At 40.5% G+C, this 25,855-nt stretch overlaps 1 protein-coding gene and 1 pseudogene across 1 annotated transcript in view; both read left to right on the top strand.

Annotated features, from left to right (window-relative positions):
* The window catches only part of Ttc26 (tetratricopeptide repeat domain 26), an 81,283-nt gene extending 55,752 nt beyond the window's left edge, over positions 1 to 25,531 (top strand). The window contains exons 2-7 of the mRNA XM_067779662.1: positions 16,607 to 16,741; positions 16,900 to 17,309; positions 20,758 to 21,205; positions 21,279 to 21,611; positions 25,144 to 25,271; positions 25,333 to 25,531. Of these exons, the coding sequence (XP_067635763.1) occupies positions 16,607 to 16,741; positions 16,900 to 17,309; positions 20,758 to 21,205; positions 21,279 to 21,611; positions 25,144 to 25,271; positions 25,333 to 25,531 (1,653 nt within the window). The remainder of the gene's footprint in view (positions 1 to 16,606; positions 16,742 to 16,899; positions 17,310 to 20,757; positions 21,206 to 21,278; positions 21,612 to 25,143; positions 25,272 to 25,332) is intronic.
* LOC137248926 (large ribosomal subunit protein eL27 pseudogene) lies at positions 17,533 to 17,942 on the top strand (annotated as a pseudogene).
* Positions 25,532 to 25,855: the final 324 nt, after the last annotated feature.

A 25,855-nucleotide genomic window follows, 5' to 3' on the forward strand; every position in this document is an offset into this window, starting at 1 on the left:
TAATACGGGATCATTTGGGAACGCTTTCGGCATCATTTCTGGATGGTTTTCGGGATCCGTCCGGGATCTCGTCGGGGTAATTTGGGGACTTTTTCGGGATCATTTGGGGGCTCTTCCGGCATCATTTCTGGATGGTTTTCGGGATACGTCCGGGATCCCGTCGGGGTCATTTCGGGACTTTTTGGCGACTAATACGGGATCATTTGGGGGCTCTTCCGGCATCATTTCTGGATGGTTTTCGGGATCCGTCCGGGATCCCGTCGGGGTCATTTCGGGACTTTTTGGCGACTAATACGGGATCATTTGGGAACGCTTTCGGCATCATTTCTGGATGGTTTTCGGGATCCGTCCCGGATCTCGTCGGGGTCATTTCGCGACTTTTTCTCGACTAATACGGGATCATTTGCGGGCCCTTTCGGCATCATTTCTAGATAGTTGTCGGGATCCGTTCGGGATCCCGTCAGTGTATTTTCGGAACTATTAGGAGATCATTTGAGGACCTTTCCGACATCATTTCTGGATAGTTTTCGGGATCCTTTCGGGGTCCCGTCACGGTCATTTCGGGACTATTTCGGGATCATTTTGGGACCTTCCCAAGATCATTTCTGGATGGATTTCGGGATCTGTCCGGGATGCCGCCAGGGTCATTTTGGGACTATTAGGTGATCATTTGAGGACCTTTCCGGCATCACTTCTGCATGGTTTTCGGTATCCGTTCAGGAACCCGTCGGAATAATTGCGGGACATTTTCGGGATCATTTGGGGTCCCTTCCGGCATCATTTCTGGATGGTTTTTGGGATTCATCCGGCATCCCGTCGGGGTCATTTCGGGACTTTTTCTCAACTAATACGGGATAATTTGCGGGCCCTTTCGGCATCATTTCTAGATAGTTGTCGGGATCCGTTCGGGATTCCGTCAGTGTCTTTTCGGAACTATTAGGAGATTATTTGAGGACCTTTCCGACATCATTTCTGGATAGTTCTCGGGATCCTTTCGGGGTCCCGTCAGGGTCATTTCGGGACTTTTTCCGGATCATTTAAGGATGGCTTTCAGGATTCATCCGGGAACCCGTCAGGGTAATTTCTGGACTTTTGCGAGACTTTTTCGGGATCATTTGGGGTTCCTCCCAAGACCATTTCTGGATAGATTTCGGGATCTGTCCGGGATCCCGTCAGGGTCATTTAGGGATGCTTTCGAGATCCCGTCAGGGTCCTTTCGGGACTTCTTCGGGACTATATCGGGATCATTTCTGGATGGTTTACGGGATCCGTCCAGGATCCCTTAAGGGTAATTTAGGGACTATTAGGTGATCATTTGAGGACCTTTCCGGTATCTCTTCTGGATGATTTTCGGTATCCGTTCGGGATCCCGTCGGAATCATTGCGGGACTTTTTCGGAATTATTTGGGATCCCTTCCGGCATCATTTCTGGATGGTTTTCGGGATTTGTCCGAGATCACGTCGGGGATATTTCGGGACCTTTTCGGGGCTAATACGGGATCATTTGGGGATCCTCTATGGGTCGTTTCGTGTCTTTTTCTGTTTTATTTCGAGATCATTTGGGGACGCTTCCGGCATAATTTCATGATGGTTTGCCGGATCCATCAGGGTCATTTCGGGACCATTTTGGGATCATTTGGGGACCTTCCGAGATCATTTCTGGATCCGTCCGGGATGCCGTAGGAGCCATTTCGAGATTTTTTGTAACTTTTCCGGGATAGTTTTTGGACCCTTTCGGGATCATTTCTGGATCTGTGCGGGATCCCATCTGGGTCAATTCCGCACTATTTCGGGATCATTTTGGGATCCTTCCGGAATCATTTCTGTATAGTTTTCGCGATCCGTCGTGGATACCCTCGGAGCCATTTCGGAACTTTTTCTGGAGTATGTCGGGGTCATTTGTGGACTTTTTCGGGATCATTTGGGGGCTCTGCCGGCATCACTTCTGGATGGTTTTCGGTATCCGTTCAGGATCCCGTCGGAATAATTGCGGGACTTTTTCGGGATCATTTGGGGTCCCTTCCGGCATCATTTCTGGATGGTATTTGGGATTCGTCCGGCATCCCGTCGGGGTCATTTCGGGACTTTTTCTCGACTAATACGGGATCATTTGCGGGCCCTTTCGGCATCAGTTCTAGATAGTTGCCGGGATCCGTTCGGGATCCCGTCAGTGTATTTTCGGAACTATTAGGAGATCATTTGAGGACCTTTCCGGCATCATTTCTGGATAGTTTTCGGGATCCTTTCGGGGTCCCATCAGGGTCATTTCGGAACTTTTTCGGCATCATTTACGATTGGTTTTCAGGATTCGTCCGGGATCCCGTCAGGGTAATTTCTGGACTTTTCCGAGACTATTTCGGGATCATTTTGGGACCCTCCCAAGATCATTTCTGGATGGATTTCGGGATCTGTCCGGGTTGCCGTCATGGTCATTTTGGGACTATTAGGTGATCATTTGAGGACCTTTCCGGCATCACTTCTGGATGGTTTTCCTTGCGGGACTTTTTCGGGATAATTTGGGGTCCCTCCCAAGATCATTTCTGGGTGGATTTCGGGATCTGTCCGGGATCCCGTCAGGGTCATTAAGGGATGCGTTCGAGATCCCGTCAGGGTCATTTCGGGACTTCTTCGGGACTATATCGGACCCTTCCGGATTCATTTCTGTATGGTTTTCCCGATCCGTCGTGGATCCCCTCGGAGCGGAACTTTTCCGGAGTATGTCGGGATAATTAAGGACCCTTCCTGGCTATTTTCTGGATGGTTTTTGAGATCCGCCCGGGAGCCAGTCATGGTCATTTCGGAACCTTTTCGGGATCATTTTGGAACACCTTCAGGGATCATTTCTGTGTGGTTCTCTGGATACGTCTAGAATCGTGTCGTTGACATTTCTGGTTTTTTTGGGACTATTCCGGGAACTTTTGGATACCCTTTCGGAGCATTTCTGGATGGTTTTCGGGATCCGTCCGCGATAACGTGGGGGTCATTTCGTAGCTTTTTCTGGATAATTTCGGGATCATTTGGGATCCTATCAGGTTATCAGCTCATTTAGTTCTTTTTTTACTCAATTACAAAAATAAAATGCATTAGACAGAAAACAAAATTCTAAACAGATAACTTGATAAGCAGGCTAACGCGAATAGCCCATATATTTAAATTTCTCCTTGCGGACGGGGCCGAGGGTAAAGGCTAGTATATAATACTTTGAAGATATTAAATTCTTTGTTAAAATTTGACTTTAAAATTTTTTTTTTAAAGTGGGCGTGTTCGTCATCCGATTTTGCAAATTTTTTTTTAGAACACATGTAGTAATAGGAGTAACGTTCCCACCAAATTTCATCATGATATCTTCAACGACTACGAAATTACAGCTTTAAAAATTTTAAATTACCTCCTTTTAAAAGTGGGCGGTGCCACGCCGATTGTCCAAAATTTAACTAATTTTCTGTTCTGCGTCATAAGGTAAATTCACCTACCAAGTTTCATCACTTTATCCGTCTTTGGTAATGAATTATCGCACTTTTTCTGTTTTTCGAAATTTTCGATATCGAAATAGTGGACGTGATTATAATCGAATTTCTTTCATTTTAAATAGCGATCTGAGATGAGTGCCCAGAAACTTACATACCAAATTTCATTAAGATACCTCAAAATTTACTCAAGTTATCGTGTTTACGGACAGACGGACGGACATGGCTTAATGAATTTATTTTTTCGCCCAGATCATTTTGATATATTGAAGTCTATATCTATCTCGATTAGTTTATGCCGTTACGGGGTACCGTTATGCGAACAAAATTAATGTACTGTGTGAGCTCTGCTCAGCTGAGTATAAAAAGGGTACCGTAATGAATGATGAATAATGAAAATGTGAAACAAAAAACAAGTAAGGAAGGCTAAGTTCGGGTGTAGCCCGACATTACATACTCAGCTGAGAGCTTTGGAGACAAAATAAGGGAAAATCACCATTTAGCAAAATGAAACTAGGGTAGCCCTGGAATGTGCTTGTATGACATGTGTATCAAATGAAAGGTGTTAATGATTACTAAAAACGTAGTGGGCCTTAGTTCTATAGGTGAATGCCTTTTCGAGATATCACAATAAGGGTGGACCGGGGGTGACTCTAGAATGTGTTTGTACGATATGGGTATCAAATTAAAGGTATTAATGAGGGTTTTAAAATGGAGTAGCCCATAGTTGTATATGTAAAGGCATTTTCGAAATATCGACCAAAATGTGGACCAGGGTGACCCAGAACATCTTCGGTCGGGTACCGCTAATTTATTTATATATGTCATACCACGAACAGTATTCCTGCCAAGATTCCAAGGGCTTTTGATTTCGCCCTGCAGAGCTTTTTCGTTTTCTTCCACTTAATATGGTAGGTGTCACACCCATTTTACAAAGTTTTTTCTAAAGTTATATTTTGCGTCAATAAACCAATCCAATTACCATGTTTCATCTCTTTTTTCATATTTGGTACAGAATTATGGCATTTTTTTCATTTTTCGTAATTTTCGATATCGGAAAAGTGGGCGTGGTCATAGTCGGATTTCGGCCATATTTTATACCAAGATAAAGTGACTTCAGATAAGTACGTGAACTAAGTTTAGTTAAAATATATAGTTTTTTGCGCAAGTTATCGTGTTAACGGCCGAGCGGAAGGACAGACGGTCGACTGTGTATAAAAACTGTGCGCGGCTTCAAACCGATTTCGCCCTTTTTCGCAGAAAACAGTTATCGTCATAGAATCTATGTCCCTACCAAATTTCGCAAGGATTGGTAAATTTTTGTTCGACTTATGGCATTAAAATTATTCTAGACGAATTAAATGAAAAAGCCACACCCAATTTGAAATTTTCTTTTATATTTGTATTTTGTTGCACCATATCATTACTTGAGTTGAATATTGACATAATTTACTTATATACTGTAAAGATATTCAATTTTTTGTTAAAATTTGACTTAAACATTTTTCTTTTTTTAGTGGGCATGTCCGTCATCCAATTTTGCAAATTTTTTTTAATTTTTATTTAGCACACATATAGTAATAGGAGTAACGTGCCTACCAAATTTCATCATGATATCTTCAACGACTGCCAAATTACAGTTTGCAAAACTTTTAAATTACCTTATTTTAAAAGTGGGCGGTGCCACGCCCATTGCCAAAAATTTTTTCAATTTTCTATTTTGCGTTGTAAGGTCAACGCACCTACCAAGTTTCATCGCTTTATGCGTCTTTGGTAATGAATTATCGCACTTTTTCGGTTTTTCGAAATTTTCGATATCGAAAAGTGGGTGTGGTTGTAGTCCGATTTCGTTCATTTTAAATAGCGATCTGAGATGAGCGCCCAGGAACCTACATACCAAATTTCATCAAGATACTTAAACATTTACTCAAGTTATCGTGTTTACAGACGGACGGACGGACAAGGCTAAATGAATTTCTTTTTTCACCCAGATCATTTTGATATATAGAAGTCTATATCTATCTCGATTAGTTTATGTCGTTACGGATTACCGTTATGCGAACAAACTTAATATACTCTGTGAGCTCTGCTCAGCTGAGTATAATAAAGCGCCTGAACAAATATATAGCGAAAACAATAAAATTTAACAGTGGTTAACATTTAAGGAAGTCGTGGTGAGCTGCATAAATCACAACTTAGGGAGAGTCTGGAAAGATCACAGGGCGATTAAATCGTGCCTCTTATAAGCTTTTAACGTGATAAACATTGTGTCACCAATCTCTTTATCAAGAAAAGGGCATCCCAAGGTCGCAAAATTAGGTCTATCGAAGGAGCGTACATACGGGAACGGTATTCTAGCTACATATTCAGATAGACTACATATTCAGGCTTTTTACACCATATCACGCGGGGATTAAGAGTCACACCACCTCGTTGGATGAGTGTCTGCCTTGAGCAAAGCATTCGCAGAGAATGTGAATGGGTGTTTCATTCGCCTGCTCACAAAAGTTATAGATTTGTGTATCGGATAGATTTCACTTACATGATTGACTACAGTATCGCGTTTAGTATCCAGGGAAAGTTGGATAATCGCGTTGCTGAGGGTATCAGTGCTGTCTGAACTGTTGTAAGTATTGCCCAGTTAATTTTCGGTTTCTTTACTGTATGTATTTGTGAGTTCACAGAAGGGCTCATGACCATAGAATGTCAGGTTAGGTTAAAGTGGCCGTCTTGATAACACGAAGGAGCCCTAGTTACCCTTCTGAAGAATGTGGTTCATACACCCATAAACCCAAACCAGTGGGTTTGCCGAATATAGCGCAGAATTGCGACAGGGCGCGACAATGACATAGAAAATGACATATTGCTGTACGCTTTCTATCCCTTCCGCGTCCCTGCAGCTGCGTCCGAAGTCATTTGGTTGCAGGCCCATATGACCCCACGGGCGCCCATAAGACAGTTACCTGTAAGAATACCCATTAATGGTCTAATAGAGAGGCGATTCAGAAATATGACTGATTGCGATCTCTTTTAGTCCAGCTTGGGCCAGATTTATCTGGACACCCTATATGTTAGTTCCATGGCACATCTCGCGTTAGCTTGTCTCGTGAACTGAGATCGCAGCCAAATCTTGCAGGTATTCAGAGAAGGATTCACCCAGCCAGCAGAGGGGATTGTTTCCAAACCAGTGCCTTTCCTTTCTAACTCATCAGCAGCGCATTTTCCCGAGATGGGACCAATATTAAATTGTGGTATATTGCGTATGGGGGTGAAAGCACTATCTCAGTTTATCCTTGTGACTAAAGGAGGTCAGCTATGACTAGCACTCAGCGAAGATCATTGGACCAATAGTACCTTTTTCGATAGCTTGGTGTGTGTTATTGAAAGCGCCTGAAATATCAATAAAAGCACAGGGGGCTATATTTTTTTAACTCGAAAGCCTTTTCAGTTTTGTACATGCGGCTTCCTTCTTTGATTTCCACGACTGATAGGCAATTTGATTCCTCTACAGAGGGAGTTTGTTAAGATCGACCTCCTTAATGTGCTCTATCTCTATAACCTTCAGGAGAAACGAACTGAGGTTACTTGGTCGATATGACGATGGTAGTTATTTGGGTTTCCCTGGTTTTGGTATAAATACAACTTAAATGTCTATACATATTGTAACGGATTTTGTGAAATTCCTCTTATTTGCAACCTTCTACTAACGTTCGAATCATTAAACTGTTGAATAAATAACTCCACTATTCAATAATGCAAAACGGCTTTTATTCGAGTACTTCACAATACTACTACTTCTCGACAGATAGCGTGCCTAAATCAAACTGAATCAATGATTGCTCAGATTGCGCTCTTTTATACTCTTCGATTTCCTCGTTCCATACTTCTAGGCGTTTCCAGAATTTACTTAGTTATCAGCTATAAAAATATAACTACAGATGCACGTGTATAGCTTCTCATATGCGCGTGTATATGTGAGTAATACTTGCACAAATTATTGCCTACCGTTGGGTGTATCTCAGATATATGCATGTGTTTGTACGTTACTCTCCGCTGCTTGTATGGACATATGTGTAGACATAATGATTAATTTGGTTATGTGCATACAAGTCACTGCTCAGTATCGGCTTAGAGATGATAGTACCCCTTAGTGCTGCTAGTATTCGTCACAATATGTTTAGAATATGTTCCTTATCAGGCTTGAAAAAAGTAACTAAATACAATTAACACAAGTTATAGCGTAACTTATTATTAAATAACCAAACGGCTCTCCGGGCTTCCTGCGACGATAACGTCAAGCCTGGTTGGTTGGTGTGATTACGTAGGATCAAAAAGTAGATTCTTGAGCCACTAGCACTCAATATGGGCCTCATTACTTAGTAATGGCGTAAAGAGGTTAACAATAGATGGGAATGGTTGCAGTTTTGTAGAGTTTCCACGCCACGTGGCCATTATACAACGTCATCTGCCATTGTTAAAATAAATGGACTGTATATTTTTAGATTTGTTAAGCTTCACACCTACATTGGACAATTGGGAATACATGTGGGGTTGAAACACAATACCCCAAATTATTAAATAAATTATAAAATTAAAAATTGCTTGAAATAAATGTTCACGTATTTAAAGCAATACGGGCAATCTCCGATTAATGCATATAAAGAGACAACATTTGGTTAATTCGTTGTAGTTCTATAAATAGAACAAGAACAGCAAAATACCAAGTTTCTATAAAACCGCCTTACAAACATGCATAACTTCAACACATAACTATATACGAATTATGTGATGTGTGGAAGATAATATATGCGAAAGAAAGCAATTGGGAAAAACTTTACAACAACTAAGGCATGACGTAGCTGAATGCGTTTGTAACCATTTCAACTATCGTAGGAGTGCGGGTTCGACTTTGAAGAGATTTACAAGGTATAATCGAAACAGCTATCGCCTTGTCCGTCTTCATGTTACGTTGTTTAAATTTTTCCCAAATTATTAAATAAATTATAAAATTAAAAATTGCTTGAAATAAATGTTTATACATTTAAAGCAATACGGGCAATCCCCGATTAATTCATACAATATCTCAAGTTGTAGCAGCAATCTTCCATGGGCGAAAGAAGAGGAGGGGCAATCGCTGGACGACTTTCAATCTCACCGTGAGAGTATAATGAAGTTTCTTGGAAAACTCTTTATCGAGCTCATATCACCCTAGTGAGCTTCCTAAATATTCAAGCTCAGCATTCGGCGGTCTGTGTACAATATTTCCCATTTCCTACTATATGAGCTGTGGTATCAAAATGGCGTATTTGTGCTGACACCAATTAGCTCTAACGGGTCATTTTGATGTCACACAAAAATACAGCTACCTTATCATGGAACGTTGTGGTCCAACGACCCAGACTGAAAGTAGTTTTAATACAATAAATCTGAGCAGAGAAGGCTGTCGAAGCATAATAGAGAAACATGCTCCCATTGGATATGAGTATATTGATGGTGGAGTTTTATCTAACCGCCCGTCTCGAGTCTTATCGTTTCGACTACTAAATGCTGTCTGCAGTTAGAGGCTTTCAATTTTTAAAATATAGCAAATAAGCTATTCAGAAATACAGAAAGTGCTTATATATGCGCTCCACTTATATTTGTTGAGTTACTGCAACATTGATTTATACGCGTCTTTCTGCAGTCTGCATTTGTGAATTAATTTCCGTAACTTGCAGTGACATTGGGTGACAGTTGAGCGTTACAGCAGTGAGATAAATGTACACTTGAATAAAGGACCTTCATACTTAGCTTAGATTGTTAATTTTTAGCTTAAATTTTGCATGACTTCTGTAGATTGAGCAAAAAATTAGGCGGATGAAGTATATAAACTTTTCCGCCCGCCTGTTGCGATTTCCATGAAGGATTCCCCGGCCTTTCTAGAAAATCGAGAAAAAAAATCGATCCGACGGAACTTGGTAACTCACCATGTGTGTGTCCCACGCACGTATTGAAAATCCTCACCCCGCACAGTATTTCGATTAGAACGTGCTAGGTGGACAAAATTCATGTTATTATTTTCAAAAGACTTTTATCGTAAAACGTCAACAACACCCCCAGCATTCCGAGATTTATTTGCTTGTCAGATTCTTAGTTAACGCGTTATAGAGGTCAGAAGTGAGATTATAATTTTATGTAAAAAAAAAAAAAAAAGTTGCAGTTTATCGACACTTCCGTACGGGTTTTTTGTGACTTATTAGTAATATTGCAAAAGTTTTTGTGATGGATATTATTTCTGAGGGTAAGTACTGTGTTTTAATATATTTTTTAAGTCTAGATCTTTTAGAATGATTATTCAGTAATTTTTTTCAAAATAATAAAATTTTGAGTGTATTTTTTTGGTAAAAACAAGTAAGGAAGGCTAAGTTCGGGTGTAACCGAACATTACATACTCAGTTGAGAGCTATGGTGACAACATAAGGCAAAATAACCATGTAGGAAAATGAACCTAGGGTAACCCTGGAATGTGGTTGTATGACATGTGGAACGGAAGGTACTAAAGAGTATTTTAAGAGAGAGTAGGCCATAGTTCTATGGATGGACGCCATTTAGGGATATCGCCATAAAGGTGGACCAGGGCTGACTCTAGAATTTGTTTGTACGATATAGGTATCAAATGAAAGGTGTTAATGAGAGTTTTAAAAGGGAGTGGTGTGAAGGCGTTTTCCAGATATCGACCAAAATGTGGACCAGGGTGACCCATAACATCATCTGTTGGGTACCGCTAATTTATTTATATATGTAATACCTGCCAAGATTTTAAGGGTTTTTTATTTCGCCCTGCAGAAATTTTTCATTTTCTTCTACTTAATATGGTAGGTGTCACAACCATTTTATACAGTTTTTTCTAAAGTTATATTTTGCGTCAATAAACCAATCCAATTACCTCACCATGTTTCATCCCTTTTTTCGTATTTGGTATAGAATTATGGCATTTTTTCCTTTTTCGTAATTTTCGATATCGAAAAATTGGGCGTGGTCATAGTCGGATTTCGTTCGTTTTTCATACCAAGATAAAGTGAGTTTAGGTAAGCACGTGAACTAAGTTCATTAAAGATATGTCGATTTTTGCTCAAGTTATCGTGTTAGCGGCCATGCGGAAGGACAGACGGACGACTGTGTATAAAAACTGCGCGTGGCATCAACCGATTTCGCCCATTTTCACAGAAAACAATTAACGTCATAAAATCTATGCCCCTACCAAATTTCAAAAGGATTGGTTAATTTTTGTTCGACTTATGGCCTTAAAAGTATCCTAGACAAATTAAATGAAAAAGGGCGGAGCCACGCCCATTTTGAAATTTTCTTTTATTTTTGTATTTTGTTGCACCATATCATTACTGGAGTTGAATGTTGACATAATTTACTTATATACTGTAAAGATATTAAATTTTTTGTTAAAATTTTACTTAAAAAAATTTTTTTTTTAAAAGTGGGCGTGGTCCTTCTCCGATTTTGCTAACTTTTATTAAGCGTACATATAGTAATAGGAGTAACGTTCCTGCCAAATTTCATCATGATATATTCAAGGACTGCCAAATTACAGCTTGCAAAAATTTTAAATTACCTTCTTTTAAAAGTGGGCGGTGCCACGCCCATTGTCCAAAATTTTACTAATTTTCTATTCTGCGTCATAAGTTTAACTCATCTACCAAGTTTCGTCGCTTTAGCTGTCTTTTGTAATGAATTATCGCACTTTTTCGGTTTTTCGAAATTTTCGATATCGAAAAAGTGGGCGTGGTTATAGTCCGATATCGTTCATTTTAAACAGCGATCTGAGATGAGTGCTCAGGAACCTACACACCAAATTTCATCAAGATACCTCAAAATTTACTCAAGTTATCGTGTTAACGGACGGACGGACGGACGGACATGGCTCAATCAAATTTTTTTTCGATCCTGATTATTTTGATATATGGAAGTCTATATCTATCTCGATTCCTTTATATATGTACAACCAACCGTTATCCAATCAAACTTAATATACTCTGTGAGCTCTGCTCAACTGAGTATAATAAGTTTGATAGACCAAAAAATACAAATATTCACTTCTATCCGGGCTAGTTTTTAAATATGTCGTAAGAGTAACTATATTCTTTGTGAAAATACATGCGTGGCTCAGCACACTTCAGTACAACATTTTCATTTTAATGTCTTTTCAGAACACGTTTACTCTATTTCAAAGTCGAATTTTTTGAGGAGTGGTCAAAACACAAGAAATACGAAAAAAGGTCGCACATATATGACTATTTGTCTACAAAATATCACTTTGGTGATATAACTGAGGGCAGCCAAAAAGAAATAAAGTTAAAGATATCCAACTTTTCGAATAAGATTGGTGACAAATTGTTGGTTTCGGGCAAATCGAAGGAGCGTTTCTTAATGAATAATAAAGCTTGGCTGGATGAAAATTACATACAATTCACTGTGAGTACTTTTGTGCCACAACCTTCGACATCAACTGCTGCTGTCACTCCTGCAGGAAGACCTCGAAAATATTTCGAGAAATCGTCGTTTAAAACGAAGAAACGTCGCGTCGCGAATTAAGTAGAATCTCGGAATGTCAGTGAATTAGTAACTGCTGCCGAAATTGCTGCGCGTTCGGCAGGGCAAAGAAAAATTGCAAATGTAATTAGAGATATTGGTGGAACTCAAAAAAATATTGCTAAGTTTAAAGTTAGTGATTCAATTAATCCTAGGCAGTTAACTAGTGACAAAGCTTTAGCTTATTATATAGATTCTAAGTCAACAACGCATTCATAAAAACAAACTAGGAAATGGGCAACAAAAGTAGGACATAATGTGTTTCCGTCATATTATAGTTTGCTGAAGTCCAAACAGGCCTGTTATCCTGCAGATGAGCACATTGCTATAACGGAAACTCGCGCTGAAATAAATTTGCAAGCTTTACTAAATAAAATAGTTGAACGTCTAGTTCTAGCCCAGAATGAAGTTATCAGCAGTGTGCTTCCAACAAGTTCATCGCTCACACTTGTGACTAAATGGGGATGTGATGGAAGTTCTGGGCACAGCACATATAAACAGAGACTTGAGAACACGGAAAGCACGGACGAGTTTCTTTTCGTATTTTCTTTAGTTCACCTTAGGTTATTTGATGGGTCCAAAATCATTTGGCAAAATCCTCGGCCTTCATCAACTCTGTACTGTCGTCCAATAAAATTTATATTTGCTAAAGAAACGAACGACTTAACATTAGCGGAGACAAATAAAGTGTTAGACAAAATCAGTGCTCTTCTTCCAACACTTATTAACTTTCGTGCTTCTCAAATCTCTGTGAAACACAAACTTTTGCTTACAATGACAGACGGAAAGGTGTATAACTCATTAACCGAAAATCGTTCATCTCAGAAGTGTTTCATCTTTGGCGCCACCCTCAAGACGATGAACGATGACCCCGCGAAATTTAATAGCAACCAAGAAAATTTTGGATTTGATTTTTCTACACTTCATGCTTGGATTCGTTGCTTCGAATGCCTTTTACATATCAGCTATAAGTTAAATATTAAGAAATGGCAGGCTAGAAGCGACGAAGATAGAGCAAACATCAGTATTCGTTCCGACGAAATCAAGCTGAAATTTAAAACAGAGATGGAACTCATTGTAGATAAACCAAAGCCAGGATTCGGCTCTCCAAATGACGGAAATACAGCCCGTCGCTTTTTAAGAATGTTGAGACAAGTGCATGTTGAAATAATCAAAAAATTTGATGTTATTTTGAGGACATTATCTTCTGTATTCGAGATAAACTTGGATGAATTCAATAAATTTTGCCTTGAAACCAGAAGACATTATCTTAGTCTCTATTCGTGGTACAATATGCCAGCTACTGTATATAAAATACTGATTCACAGTACAGAGGTGATCAAAGCGGCATTGTTTTCAATTGGGTAGCTTTCCGAAGAGTCTCAGGAAGCACGGAACAAAGATTGCCGCAGATTTCGGGAATACAATACTCCCAACTGCTCTCATGTTGCCACGGACAGATACTTAATATCTATGTTACTTATAACATCCGATCCCTTGATCAATAGCCTTCGAGAAATTCCCAAAAAAAAAAGCCGGATAAAATATGTACAGAAGTCCTAAAGCTAATTGTCAGCCCTAGTACAGAAGAATCGAGATCAGAATCGTCATCATATTGTAGCACAATACCACAAAATAGTGACGATAATACTCTGATGATTATTAACTATTACGCTAAGTTAAGTTTTTAAAATAAAATTTTCTGTTTTTCGTTTTCTATTCAAAAATAAAATAAACATGTAAGAACTTTAAGTTTGGGTTTATACTCAGCTGCAGATTAGTTAAGGTTTTGAAATAAAATAAAAACAATAAATAATAAAATTGTTTTTTTTTAACTCTTGATCTTTGAAGTTTTTTACAAGTTTAAAGTTTTATACAGTTTTCGCTTTCGAAAGCCGATTTGAATAACTTTCCAATGGTATCAAGATCTTTGAAATCGGTTGGGCCATTCCGTAGTTATCACAGCACAAAAGTACATATTACGGTAATTTTTCAAAAAATTCGATACCTTGCTACGCCCACAATTTTCCAAAAATTCAATTTCTAAAAATGAGGTTGTAACTGGATAGGTAAAATTTATCTCTATACAAAATTTTATCAAAATCTGAGGGGGTCAAGTTCAATCAGTTTTGATATGAAATTCATATATAGATAAGAAACCGATAACTCATGGATAAAAAACAGATATGCTGTCAAAAACATCGGTAGCTCATCAGTCATGTATCTTTCGGCGGTTTATTATCAGATTGGTATTGCAGAGTCATTCGCTTCTTATTGGCTTCTAATCGCCTTGTTATCGACGGCTGAAAGATATGTTATCGACATTATTTTCCAGTTTTATCGGTATCTGTGTCATACAAAACCGATGACTGTCGATAACAAATTATTCAAACTTCGATAATAAATCCATTACTTTTTTTGCACAAATCGAAAACAAATCGGTGTAGTTCTTAGCTTACAATGGCTAAAACAAGTTAACATATATCGGGGGAGATGTCAAAAGACGCAAAGACACAGGAGAAATGAAATGCTGAACAAACAGTTGCTGTTGAATGCCCAGAAACATGGGCATCCCAACAGACATCTGATTGATGAGATACACCTCCCAGGGGCCAAAGGGAGCATTTCAGTAAGCATTATTAATAAATACGGCACCTAAACTGCTCGGCGAATCCAGTACTTAAAGAAAAATATCCAGAACTAGCAGAAGGAGAACGGAGTCTCCATAGTGAAAAACGCGTCACTCTAGTTCAACTTCGATCTAGATACTGTAAGAGGTTAAACTCTTACATATCCAGAATCAACCCCGGCATAAAAAATATACGTCCTGATTGCAATGTATTCCCACATGACACCAACCATCTGTTGTTGTTGCTGTTGTAGCGACGAGGACACTCCCCGAAAGCATGGGGAGTGTTATCGATGTTGATGGTCCTTTGCCGGATGCAGATCCGGTATGTTCCCGTACCAAGCCCAACCATCTCGGGAACGATTTGTTATGACCACATGCGACCTTATTGGCCATACCGCCCTCCCCACCCCTAGATTCATAAGGAGTTCGGGGTCGCCAGAGCATCGGCTGTTAATGCAATAGGATTCGCCACGGATATGTGAGGTTGACAAATGGGTTTAGAGAAGCTATATATTGCGCTGGCAACCTGAAAGGGTTTCGTTACAGAACCCCTTGAATGTGGTATTTTAGTCGTCTCTTACGAAAGGCATACCTACCGCGAGTCTATTCTGACCCTCTAACCCGCTGGGGGAACACCAATTTCTCTTCAGTTGTAATGTGGAACTAACGCCTCTAACGCCCTTCCCACTCTGGTCCGCCCCTGTTGAAACAGCAAGTTTCATTGGACTCCCGTTAGAGAACATTGATGACAACTTGTGATCGGTCGCACCTATTGGCTGGGGCGAAGCACTGCTAAAACAACAACAACACAGGACCACAAATCCAAGATTGTAAATAGAAAATTGTACTTTAATCAAGAAAAATTGATAGCTTTGCGTTAATACATCGATAAATGGACGATAACAAATCGAAAACACACCGATAGCAAATTGGTCACAGCAAGTCGACAAATTTTAAATAATAACTTTTTATAAAAAATAAAAAAATAAATGTAAGGCATGATAACATCCGAAGAGATTTTAGGTCTAGTTTCTCTTCCAATTTGGCGGGACTTATTTTATGCCGACTGCGAACAGCATCTGGAAGGCAGATAAGTCTTCACTGAGAGCTTTTCATGGCAGAAATACACTCAGAGTGCTTGCCAAACACTGCCGAGGGGCGACTCGTTTAGACAAATTTTCTTGTAATTGAAAAAACTTGTTTCTAAAACTCTCATGTTGCTTTTCCCGGGGCGTGAACCCAGGATCTTCGGTGTGGATGGCGGAGCACGCTACAATCACACCACGGCAGCCGCCGTTGATAACAAACTTATAAATTTTCGAAAAAAATCGATAAATTTTCGAAAAGAAACCGATAACAAACTGGTAATATTCTGATAACAAATGGATAGCTAGTAGATAACAAAGCGATAACTTTTCGATATATAATTGAAAACTTTTTAATAACAAATCCCTAAAATCAAAAACTCGTCGATAAAAAATCGACTCCTCAACGATAACTTTGTTATTGGTAGCAAGTGTATTTCACTTCGATAACATGCCCACCGGTTGCGGTTTTGGGTCTCACCGTTACTAATGTTTGTATGTTGAAATGTCCTAATTCTTATTTGCTCACTCGAAGTAAGGGTGACTGCATTATGTTTGTGTGTGAATGCATTTTCAACCCCAACTGACTCGTTACTTAAAAGTGTAATATGTAGCTTGGTCAGTTACTTGGCAACCATTTAACCAAAACACCTCCTAAATAAGTACTTCTGTAAGTAATTCTACCAAAGTGTTATTGTATAAGGAAGCTGAAAAATTTACTAAAGACAAATAATAACTACAATTTTAAATCAAATATGGCAAGTTTAAAGAAAACTATATATTGTATCAAGTACTTACATATCTACATACATATAAAAACAATATATATATTTATTTAGATTTTATCAAGAGGAAAACCCGATTCAGCCAATTCGCGTCAAGCAGTCAGCGCCACACATGCTAAACGCCTGCCCGACTCTTTGGAAGACTTCATTTTAAAGCGAGACTACACTGGTGCAAGAACTTTTCTTGAGGTATTCCTAAAATCGTTATTAGGTTTGGTAATAGCCATATCATAAAACAAGCAAAAGAGCCTAAGTGCGGGTGTACTTAAAATATAAACCCCCTTTACGACAACAATGCGTTTTCCTTAAACAAGTCAACACCCATTAACCACTTTTATTCTTGTCAGTTTTCAGGCGAAGATGAGAACGAAGAACTCCGCTTACTTACCGATCAGTGGATTGCATTTTGTAGTTTTCACTTGGGTGATTATTCACAGGCATTGCAACAATACAAAAGCATTAGTGATGCTAACCCAGCCACAGAAAATGTAACAATCAACATTGCTGTTTGTATGTTTTACCTGGGAATGTATGAGGAGGCGCATCACTTAATAGAAAATGCACCAAAAACGTCGCTAAAGTTACGTTTACTATTTCATTTGGCGCATAAATTTGGTAACGATGGACAAGTGACACAGTTGCAGGGATCACTGCAGGAAGATGTGAACGATCAGCTGAGTCTCGCCTCGATGCATTATTTGCGCGCTCACTATCAAGATGCCATTGATATTTACAAAAGCTTGTTATTGGATAATAAGTAAGTATGTTTGTATGTATGAAAATACGTATGAGGGTGGTAAAGAGTGGAATTAAAAGTGAGTTTGTGACATCTGTAGGAGGGATTAGGAGAGGAAGGTGAAATAAGAGGGTAGAGTGAGCGGACAGCCATACATTCGTGTATACAAAATTTGTATCATTTCCATAACAAACGCCGATAACAAATTAATTTATATTCGGTCAACCATAAGACCTCCGCCAAGATGAGGAAAATTATGAAAGAGAGCAAAATCGTAATCGTCCTTAGTGGACGTTACGCGGGCCGCAAAGCTATCATTGTGAAAACGTCAGATGACGACACACCGGAGAAACCATTCGGACATGCGCTCGTCGCCGGCATTGATCGGTATACATGTAAAGTGAAAAAGAAAATGGGCAAGACCAAGTTGAAGAAGAAGTCAAAGATCAAGCCTTTCCTCAAAGTACTAAACTACAGTCATTTGATGCCCACTCGTTATGCTGTGCATGATATTTCATTCGAAAAGCTGTCGCCAAAAAAGACTTGACGGATCCCGTAAAGAAGAAGACACATCGTTTCCAAACGCGCGTTAAATTCGAGTCGACATACAAGGAGGGCAAGAACAAGTGGTTCTTCCAAATGCTGCGTTTCTAAATATTAGTTTAATGGATACAGAGTTAAGCCTCCCTTAATTTTTAATACATTTAAGAACATATTTTTATTGTGACGAGGAGAAAAAAATGCAACAGTTGGAAGTGATGAGATAAGTTGGAATACCCAGCGGGTTAGGAGGTTAGAATATACCACCGGTAGGTATGCCTGTCGTAAGAGGCGACTAAAATACCGGATTCAAGGGTTTATGTAACGCAGCCCTTTCAGGTTGCCAGCGCTATACATAGCTTCTCCAAACCAAATTTTCAACCTCACCTATCCGTGCGAATCCTGTTTCATTAACAGCCGCGGGTTTGGCGGGTGGGAGGGCGGGATGGCCTAGAAGGTCGCATGTGGTCATAACAAGTCGTTCCCGAGATGGTCGGGCTTGGTCCGGAACGTACCGTATATGCATCCGGCAAAGGAACATCAACTCGATAATACTCCCCAAGGCCTTCGGGGAGTGTCCTTATAGCTACAAAAACAACAACATAACAAATTAAAAACAAATGGACAACCAAATAATAACTTGTCGGAAAAAAGGGATAACATGCACATATCCTAGTCGATAACGGTTGTTATCGATAGCAAACTCTTAATGCTGCGAAAAAAACGTCGAATTTCGGTATTTCTCTACTTCGACATTTTCTCATCCTTCCTTTCCAATCCATTTTTTTCCATGTCCCTTCATCTTTTCTCCCACCAATCTCATACATTACAGTGTTTTTTCCTAGGTAGTCAGCATAAAAAGCCTTAAAGTCAGTGGGGGACTCCCACCGCGCACCACTTAATCCATGTTTCTACCTAGCGTCAAAGGTTCGGGAACTACCAACAAATATTCAGTCCGGAAGTGGATTGATAACCCGGATCCACGCCTGTTCGGGTCAGGTAGCCATTGCCTGGTAATGGGACACCTCACTTGAATACTTCATTGGTCAGTTATCGAACGTTTATACTAACTTAGCTCGTAATGACATGTCAAATTACTGGGAGGTGCCACGACCGTTTTACATATCGAAATTATTTTAAACCTATGACCATCCTTGGAAGGTTTCTGTGGGTGTTTCAAATTTGGTTGCAATCGGTCGATCCGCTTAAGACGTAACCTACATTCAGGTAAGGCAGACATATATGTTAACTTTTTCCAAGAAAACACTACTTCTTGATGAAACCACGTCGTCGTCCTACATCAACTAATATAGCGGCAGCTTTCCAAGATGAACTACTACTGGGCAGTCCCGCGTAAACACCATAGTTGACAAGGATAGATAATAGTTTCGCGGAGCTCTTCGAGGTAACAAATATTCACAATAATATATGCACCTGGCAAGATGTGGAGTGAGCTCAGCGTTTGCTTAGCTGATTCGAAGCAGACAGCTAATGTGCAGCGTAGTCCTTAAGTCTTTACTGGCAGCCGCGTTCAGTACGCAATCGCCCGAACGGGCCGCTATATTAGCGTAACAGTTACGAGGATGAGCCTAGGCCCTGGCACTCTTTTGATTTTTATCAAACGGTAGTTGGATGCCAATGGCAGGCGCATAGACAAATTTTTAGGAAGAGCTAAACGGGTGTACCACCAAAATTAGAAGAGAAACTCAGCCTGAATCTCCTCAGAAGTGAATCGCTTCAAGAATTTATTTTTATTTAGTGCGATATCACTGGCAGGCAATTCCCAACAGGCTTGTGGTGACGGAGCTTAGCGCTTAGCGCTGCTTGCCTATCTGAGCAAATATTGACCTCTCTTCAGATAAATTCTCATTCAACGCATCCTTAAAAGCGATGACCTGTGCCGGTAGTACGCTACAGTGATGGGATGGCCAAAACTTCAACGGACGCCAAACTTCCTCTTTTACTTTCTTCCTTCTTAATATGGGCACTGCCTCTGTTTTTTCCGCAAGTTGTAATCCGTTTTGCATGAGTCAATACGCTGGCTCATGTTAGCTTTTGATTGCCTACAATCTGGGCAGTAGTAACCAATGCGATATCCTCCACAAACTCTAATTACTTCACCATACGTAATTAGCCTCATGCATAAAATGCGAGCATTTACTCGGACTCTAGTGATAGGATACAACCATACCACACAGTGCATCTAGAATCTAGCCCAGAACACGAAGCCTGACCAACGACGGGGCCGCGGCCGCCTTTCCCGCAATATCTACAGAGCCGCTGATATCAACCAGTACCGTCCGTTGTACTGACACCAATATTTTGATGGTGCTCGCCGTATCCAGTGCATTCCACAAGACCAGCACCTCATAGAACAGAATAGCTTGGATTGCCATCTCATAGAACCAGTGTACTACTCTTGGCGAGAGGCAACCACCCGACAGCCACTGCCTTCCAGCTCCACAAGAAGCTCATTGAAAACCTCAACCCAGAGCAGAAGATATAGAACACCCCCCTGTGGGATGCCCCTCCACAGCTTCCTCCCCATTATGGCCCTCTTCACTCCGCTGTGACAGTTCTACTGAAGAGACTCCTAAACCAAACAGAGCCCTTTCGATAGCCCAAGGTAAGACACTGTTTATCGCCTCTTCGGTGTCCAGAAAGGCACATAGAGCATACTCTTTGTGTCATAGGGACCCTTCTACTTGCATTACAATCGAATGCTGAGCCGTTTCCGTAGGTACAGATCAATCAAGCGCTCCAACGATTTAGGAAGAAACGACGAGAGACTGATTGGCCTGAAATCCTTAGGTTCTAATTGAAAGCTTCTGCCCGCCTTTGAAATGAAGATAATCTTGACCGTATTCCAAGACTTTGTAATAAAGCAAATTTAAAAAAAAAATTGAATAATAGCCTTGTATTTCCACAGAGACTACTTAGCCATCAATGTTTACTTGGCTTTGTGCTTCTACAAATTGGACTACTATGATATGTCGCAAGAGGTTTTAGATGTCTATCTGGCTAAGCATAAGGATAGTACAATTGCCACGAATTTAAAAGCGTGTAATCGGTTTCGCCTTTTCAATGGACGCGTGGCTGAACAGGAAATACAAAATATTGCCGACAATGGAACTTTTGGCGCCGATCTGATACGACACAATTTGGTTGTATTTCGTAATGGCGAGGGCGCAATGCAAACTTTTCCGTCGCTGCTGAATATTGTGCCTGAGGCACGTCTCAATCTGGCTATCTACCATTTAAAGAATGGTAATGTACAAGAGGCTCATGCGCTGATCAAGGAATTGCAACCGACTGTGCCACATGAGTATATACTGAAGGGTGTTGTGTTTGCAGCGCTCGGACAGAAAATTGGATCTGTAAGTTGGCCATCATGGTATAGTTTTTCCATAAGAATATATACGTTTTCATTTTTTACACTCTCTTGTTTAGAAAGAGCACATTAAAACGGCACAACAGAATTTTCATTTAGTTGGCAGTTCAGCTACAGAATGTGATACAATACCGGGTCGCCAGAGTATGGCTTCCGCTTTCTTTCTCTATGCTCAGTTTGAAGAGGTGCTCGTTTATATGAACTCAATTAGAAGTTATTTTGTTAATGATGATATATTCAATTACAATTATGCTCAAGCTAAATGTGCTACGGGTTATTATAAGGAAGCTGAGGATCTTTTAATGCAGATTACGGATATGGAGATTAAGAATCAACACGCTTATTGCATGATTATAGCAAAATGTCATATTCATGCTGGGCGTCCTGAGCTGGTAAGTAGAATGGTGTTGATTCAAAATCGGGCTTCATTTAATCACCGCAGCCTTATTTATGCTATACCTATTGCTTCTGTTTCTGTACGGACATAGAGTGCTCCAGCGGAACAGCACGGCTGAAAAAAGTCCTAGCAAGGAGAACTCCAGGGACTAATAAAGAAAGAGAACGGGGAATGGTCACGTAATAGTGAGGAATCCCTTGAGGTGCATCTCGACACACATTTCCCATAGGGAGACGGTTTAGAGGAGCCAGCAGACATCACTCACACTTCGATCACGGAGCGGGTAGTGTAGGGATTGGTGACCGAGTTTAAATCGCCGGGCACAGATGGTATATTCCCGGCCAATGCTACAAGTTTCAACTAGGGCGGTCGTGGAATTGCTTGAAATAATATTCGATGGGTGCATAAGACTGAATCATGTACCGCACTCTTGGAGAACTGCTCGTGCAGTTTTCCTACCAAAGGCGGGAAAGATCGGTCACGTGTATCCCAAAGACTATAGACGCATTAGATTAACATCATTTCTGCTCAAAACCTTTGAGAGGTTGATAGATGTGTACATAAAGTCCAACGTGGATGAAAAGCTGCTCTCCACAACACAGCATGCGTACACCAAAGGCAAGTGGGCATTGCATAGGGTGGTAATTAGCATAGGGAAATCCCTGGAATATAAGGAGTATGCTCTAGGAGTCTTCAATAATGTTTCTAAATGGGCGACTATATATGGTCTTAATTACATTAAAGTACATCCCGCCTTAATCAGATGGATCGGATGCATGTTAAATTGCAGGAAGATTACATCACAATGGGGATTGTACGAGGCCACGAAATCAGTGAACAGGGGCACGCCGCAGGGAGGGGTGCTATCACCTCTGCTGTGGACGCTGGTCATCAACCAACTGCTCAGGCGATTCGATGAGGGAACCGTAAAACTTACGGCTTACGCAGATGACGTTGCAAGTGTCATAAGTGGAAAGTGCCTTCCAACGATTAGTTAGTTCTTTGATGGATCGGGCGCTTCGGTATATTCATACCTGGGCATCTAATGTCGAGTTGAAAGTTAATGCGGAGAATACGGATATGGTCTTGTTTACAAAGAGATACAAGGTCCCAAATTGGACCAGGCCTAAGTTAGGAGGGGTGACTTTACAGGTGAAACCATGCACAAAATATCTAGGAATTATCCTAGACAGTAAGCTGTCATGGAAGCTCAATGTGGAGGAGAGGGTGAAGAAGGCCTCAACGGCACTCTATGCATGTAAAAGAATGCTGGGGTGTACGTGGGGCTTATCGCCCTCCCTTTCTCATTGGGTTTTTTCAGCGATTGTAAGCCCTATTCTATACTATGGAGTTCTTGTTTGGTGGAAAGCCACACAAAAAACAACATACCTCAAAAAATTAGAGGGGGTATGCAGACTATCGATGCTTAGCATTACGGGAGCCCAGGAAACAACCCCGACGTACTGTGTCATTCTGCAAATTCCACGTGTAGACCTGGTAGCAAAGAACATAGCATTAATAACTGCAAGCAGGCTCGGTGCCTCGGGGCAGCTTGAGCGCGCGGCGATACATGTGTACACAGATGGTTCCAAGGTAGTGGAAGGAGTAGGGTCTGCGGTATACTGTGCTAATCCGGAAATAAGGAGAACCTACAGGCTGCCGGATTACTGTAGCGTTTTCCAAGCGGAAATATTAGCCGTAACCAAAGCAGTAGAAACCTTGGAATAGAATAGCTTAAGCTGCAACCGTGTTAACTTTTATATTGACAGTCAAGCAGCAATTACGGCAATAATCTCGCATAGCACAGCATCTAAATGAATGTTAGAGTATAAGCAGTGTCTGGAGAGAATCGGGACAGGGAGAAGCATACATCTATATTGGGTCCCAGGGCATATGGGAGTAGATGGGAATGAAAAAGCGGACAAACTAGCTAAAAAAGTGTTATGGAACCTTTGACAAGCATATTTACGCTGGGTTGACAATTGTTTCGCAGTTGTACCAAGTTTACCTGGTGGAACGAAGAAGATGATCGGCGTCTGCCCGTGTGCGTCTAGCTGTCCCGGAGCTTCATCCACTTATGTGGATTCGTTGACCAAACGACCGACCAAACCACCAGTTACGACAAACCCAAGGCCTAACAAGAAAAAATTTACGCACACGTAAGGGTTAAGGAATTTCTTACCTCATCACTCAATATGACCATTGATTAACCTTTTTAGAAAGCGACACAACACTTTGTCTTTTGCCTAGCGGTTCTCCTACCAATTACTTACCGCTCTTAACCCACCCAACCATGACTTCTCAGATGTTAATGAGATGTCCCAAAATAAAGCAACAACAACAACGAATTTCAGACCATTTTTACAAACTTAACAATTCATGTTTTACTTAATAATCAACTAAAAAGAAAAAGATCAGAATTTGATTTCATACTAAATTTAGTACTAAAGGAAAAAAAAGTACTATTTTTACCATTATGTTTAAGTCCGAACACCTATAGGAACGGCATGAAATCGGAACGACTTTTGAATAACAAGCCTACTAGGTATGTGATAATCCAAATTAATAATCTACAAAATTGATATACTGCGGTAGCTGCCTTCGACCCTTATCTAGCCCGGCGGTCAGTATTTTTTCATTACCATTCTATACCCTTGCCCCTAGGGATCTCGATCCACTTAATAGCAAAGCGCTTTCCAGCATCAAACATTGCTTTGCTTGATGGCAGCTCGCCCTTTTGTACGCCTCCGACTTGCCCAGATCCTCAGGTGTGCCACGTGTACGAGTTTCTAGGCCCCGCATCCAATGGAATATTTTCCGCAGCTCAATCGCATAAAGCAAATTAATTTTCTTCAGGTTCTAGCCAAAGAGAGATACTGATAAGACATATGAACAGCTACGAGTCTTGATACACCCGTACGATATCTGATTCTTTCAAGATAGGCAGTTTGGCTGTCAACAAATATCTTTACATTGATCGCTGAGATAGACTGTACTATTCCGGACCAGTTTAGTTGCCATATCTATGGTATAGAGCTACGCCCTGAAGACACTGTAAGAACCAGCAAGTCGAAAACTGATTGATAAGATGGTCTACGACAACTATCGACTACCTACTTAAGAAGACCTCTACGTAGACCGAAGTAAATCAGTATATCACGCCTATTCTAACAAAGTTCAAGTATAGACTTTCGTCTGAATTCAAAGCTAGCTCCAGATAGCTTCTACACTTAAATGGCTTCCGAACCTATATGTCAGGTGATCATGCAGACTCGAACTCCACATCGACGGGAGTTTATTAATAAGTCTAAAGAGTAGAGTGCTATGCATCGCACCTGTTTTTCTCTGCATTCGGTGCATGCATGGACCAACGCGTGCCCATACCCGACAAAGGGTTGTTACCAATATCGGTAGCACTAGTATTATACTAAAAGTTACAGGAGAAACTCGCTCCTAAACTCCTTAGAGTTATACCGCACTAAAGCTAATACTGTTATTATTACAAATACTTTGCATTTTGATTTTAGGCCTGGAATATTTTTATAACTCGCGATACAAACTCCGAAGCTTTCTTACTACTGCAACTTATTGCAAACGAATGTTACAAATGTGAAGAGTTTTGGGTAGCTGCAAAGGCTTTCGATATGCTCGAAAAGTAAGTTCATTGAAAGTTTAAGTAGCTCCATAATATATACATTGTCGTCCTTATCACATAGACTCGATCCAAGTCCAGAAAATTGGGAAGGTAAACGTGGCGCTTGTGCTGGTGTAATTTATGCCTTGGCATCGAAAGCCGATAAAGGATGTCCACCGAATGGCGTTTCAGATGTGATTGGTTTGCTACGCGACTCATCAAATCCGCAAGCCGATACGATGGTGAAAGTTGTACGCAAATATATAAATAGTTTGAAATGAATATGAAGTACTTACAAAAAGAGTATGTATATATGTATGTGAAGTTAATTTATTAATAAAAAAGAAAAAAACTTAGAGACTGGCTACTCTAAAGACGTAGATCTTCATTCCAAGAAAATACCCATGGCATAGGGTGCCTGCCGTAAAAAGGGACTGAAATCCACTAACGCTCGAGCCTCTGCAGTCAGCTCTAATACAGAAAGATCAAAAGAGACGTTGCCTAGGGTCCAAGTTCATATGCAGTAGGCCTAGAAAGGCGAGCCTCGATCGGGGCAGTTCTGAGTGTGCCTCTAATTTATATTATTAAGCATCTATGTATGGTAG

This window comes from Eurosta solidaginis, chromosome 4 (genome assembly GCF_040869045.1).
Source record: "Eurosta solidaginis isolate ZX-2024a chromosome 4, ASM4086904v1, whole genome shotgun sequence".
Classification (NCBI taxonomy): domain Eukaryota; kingdom Metazoa; phylum Arthropoda; class Insecta; order Diptera; family Tephritidae; genus Eurosta; species Eurosta solidaginis.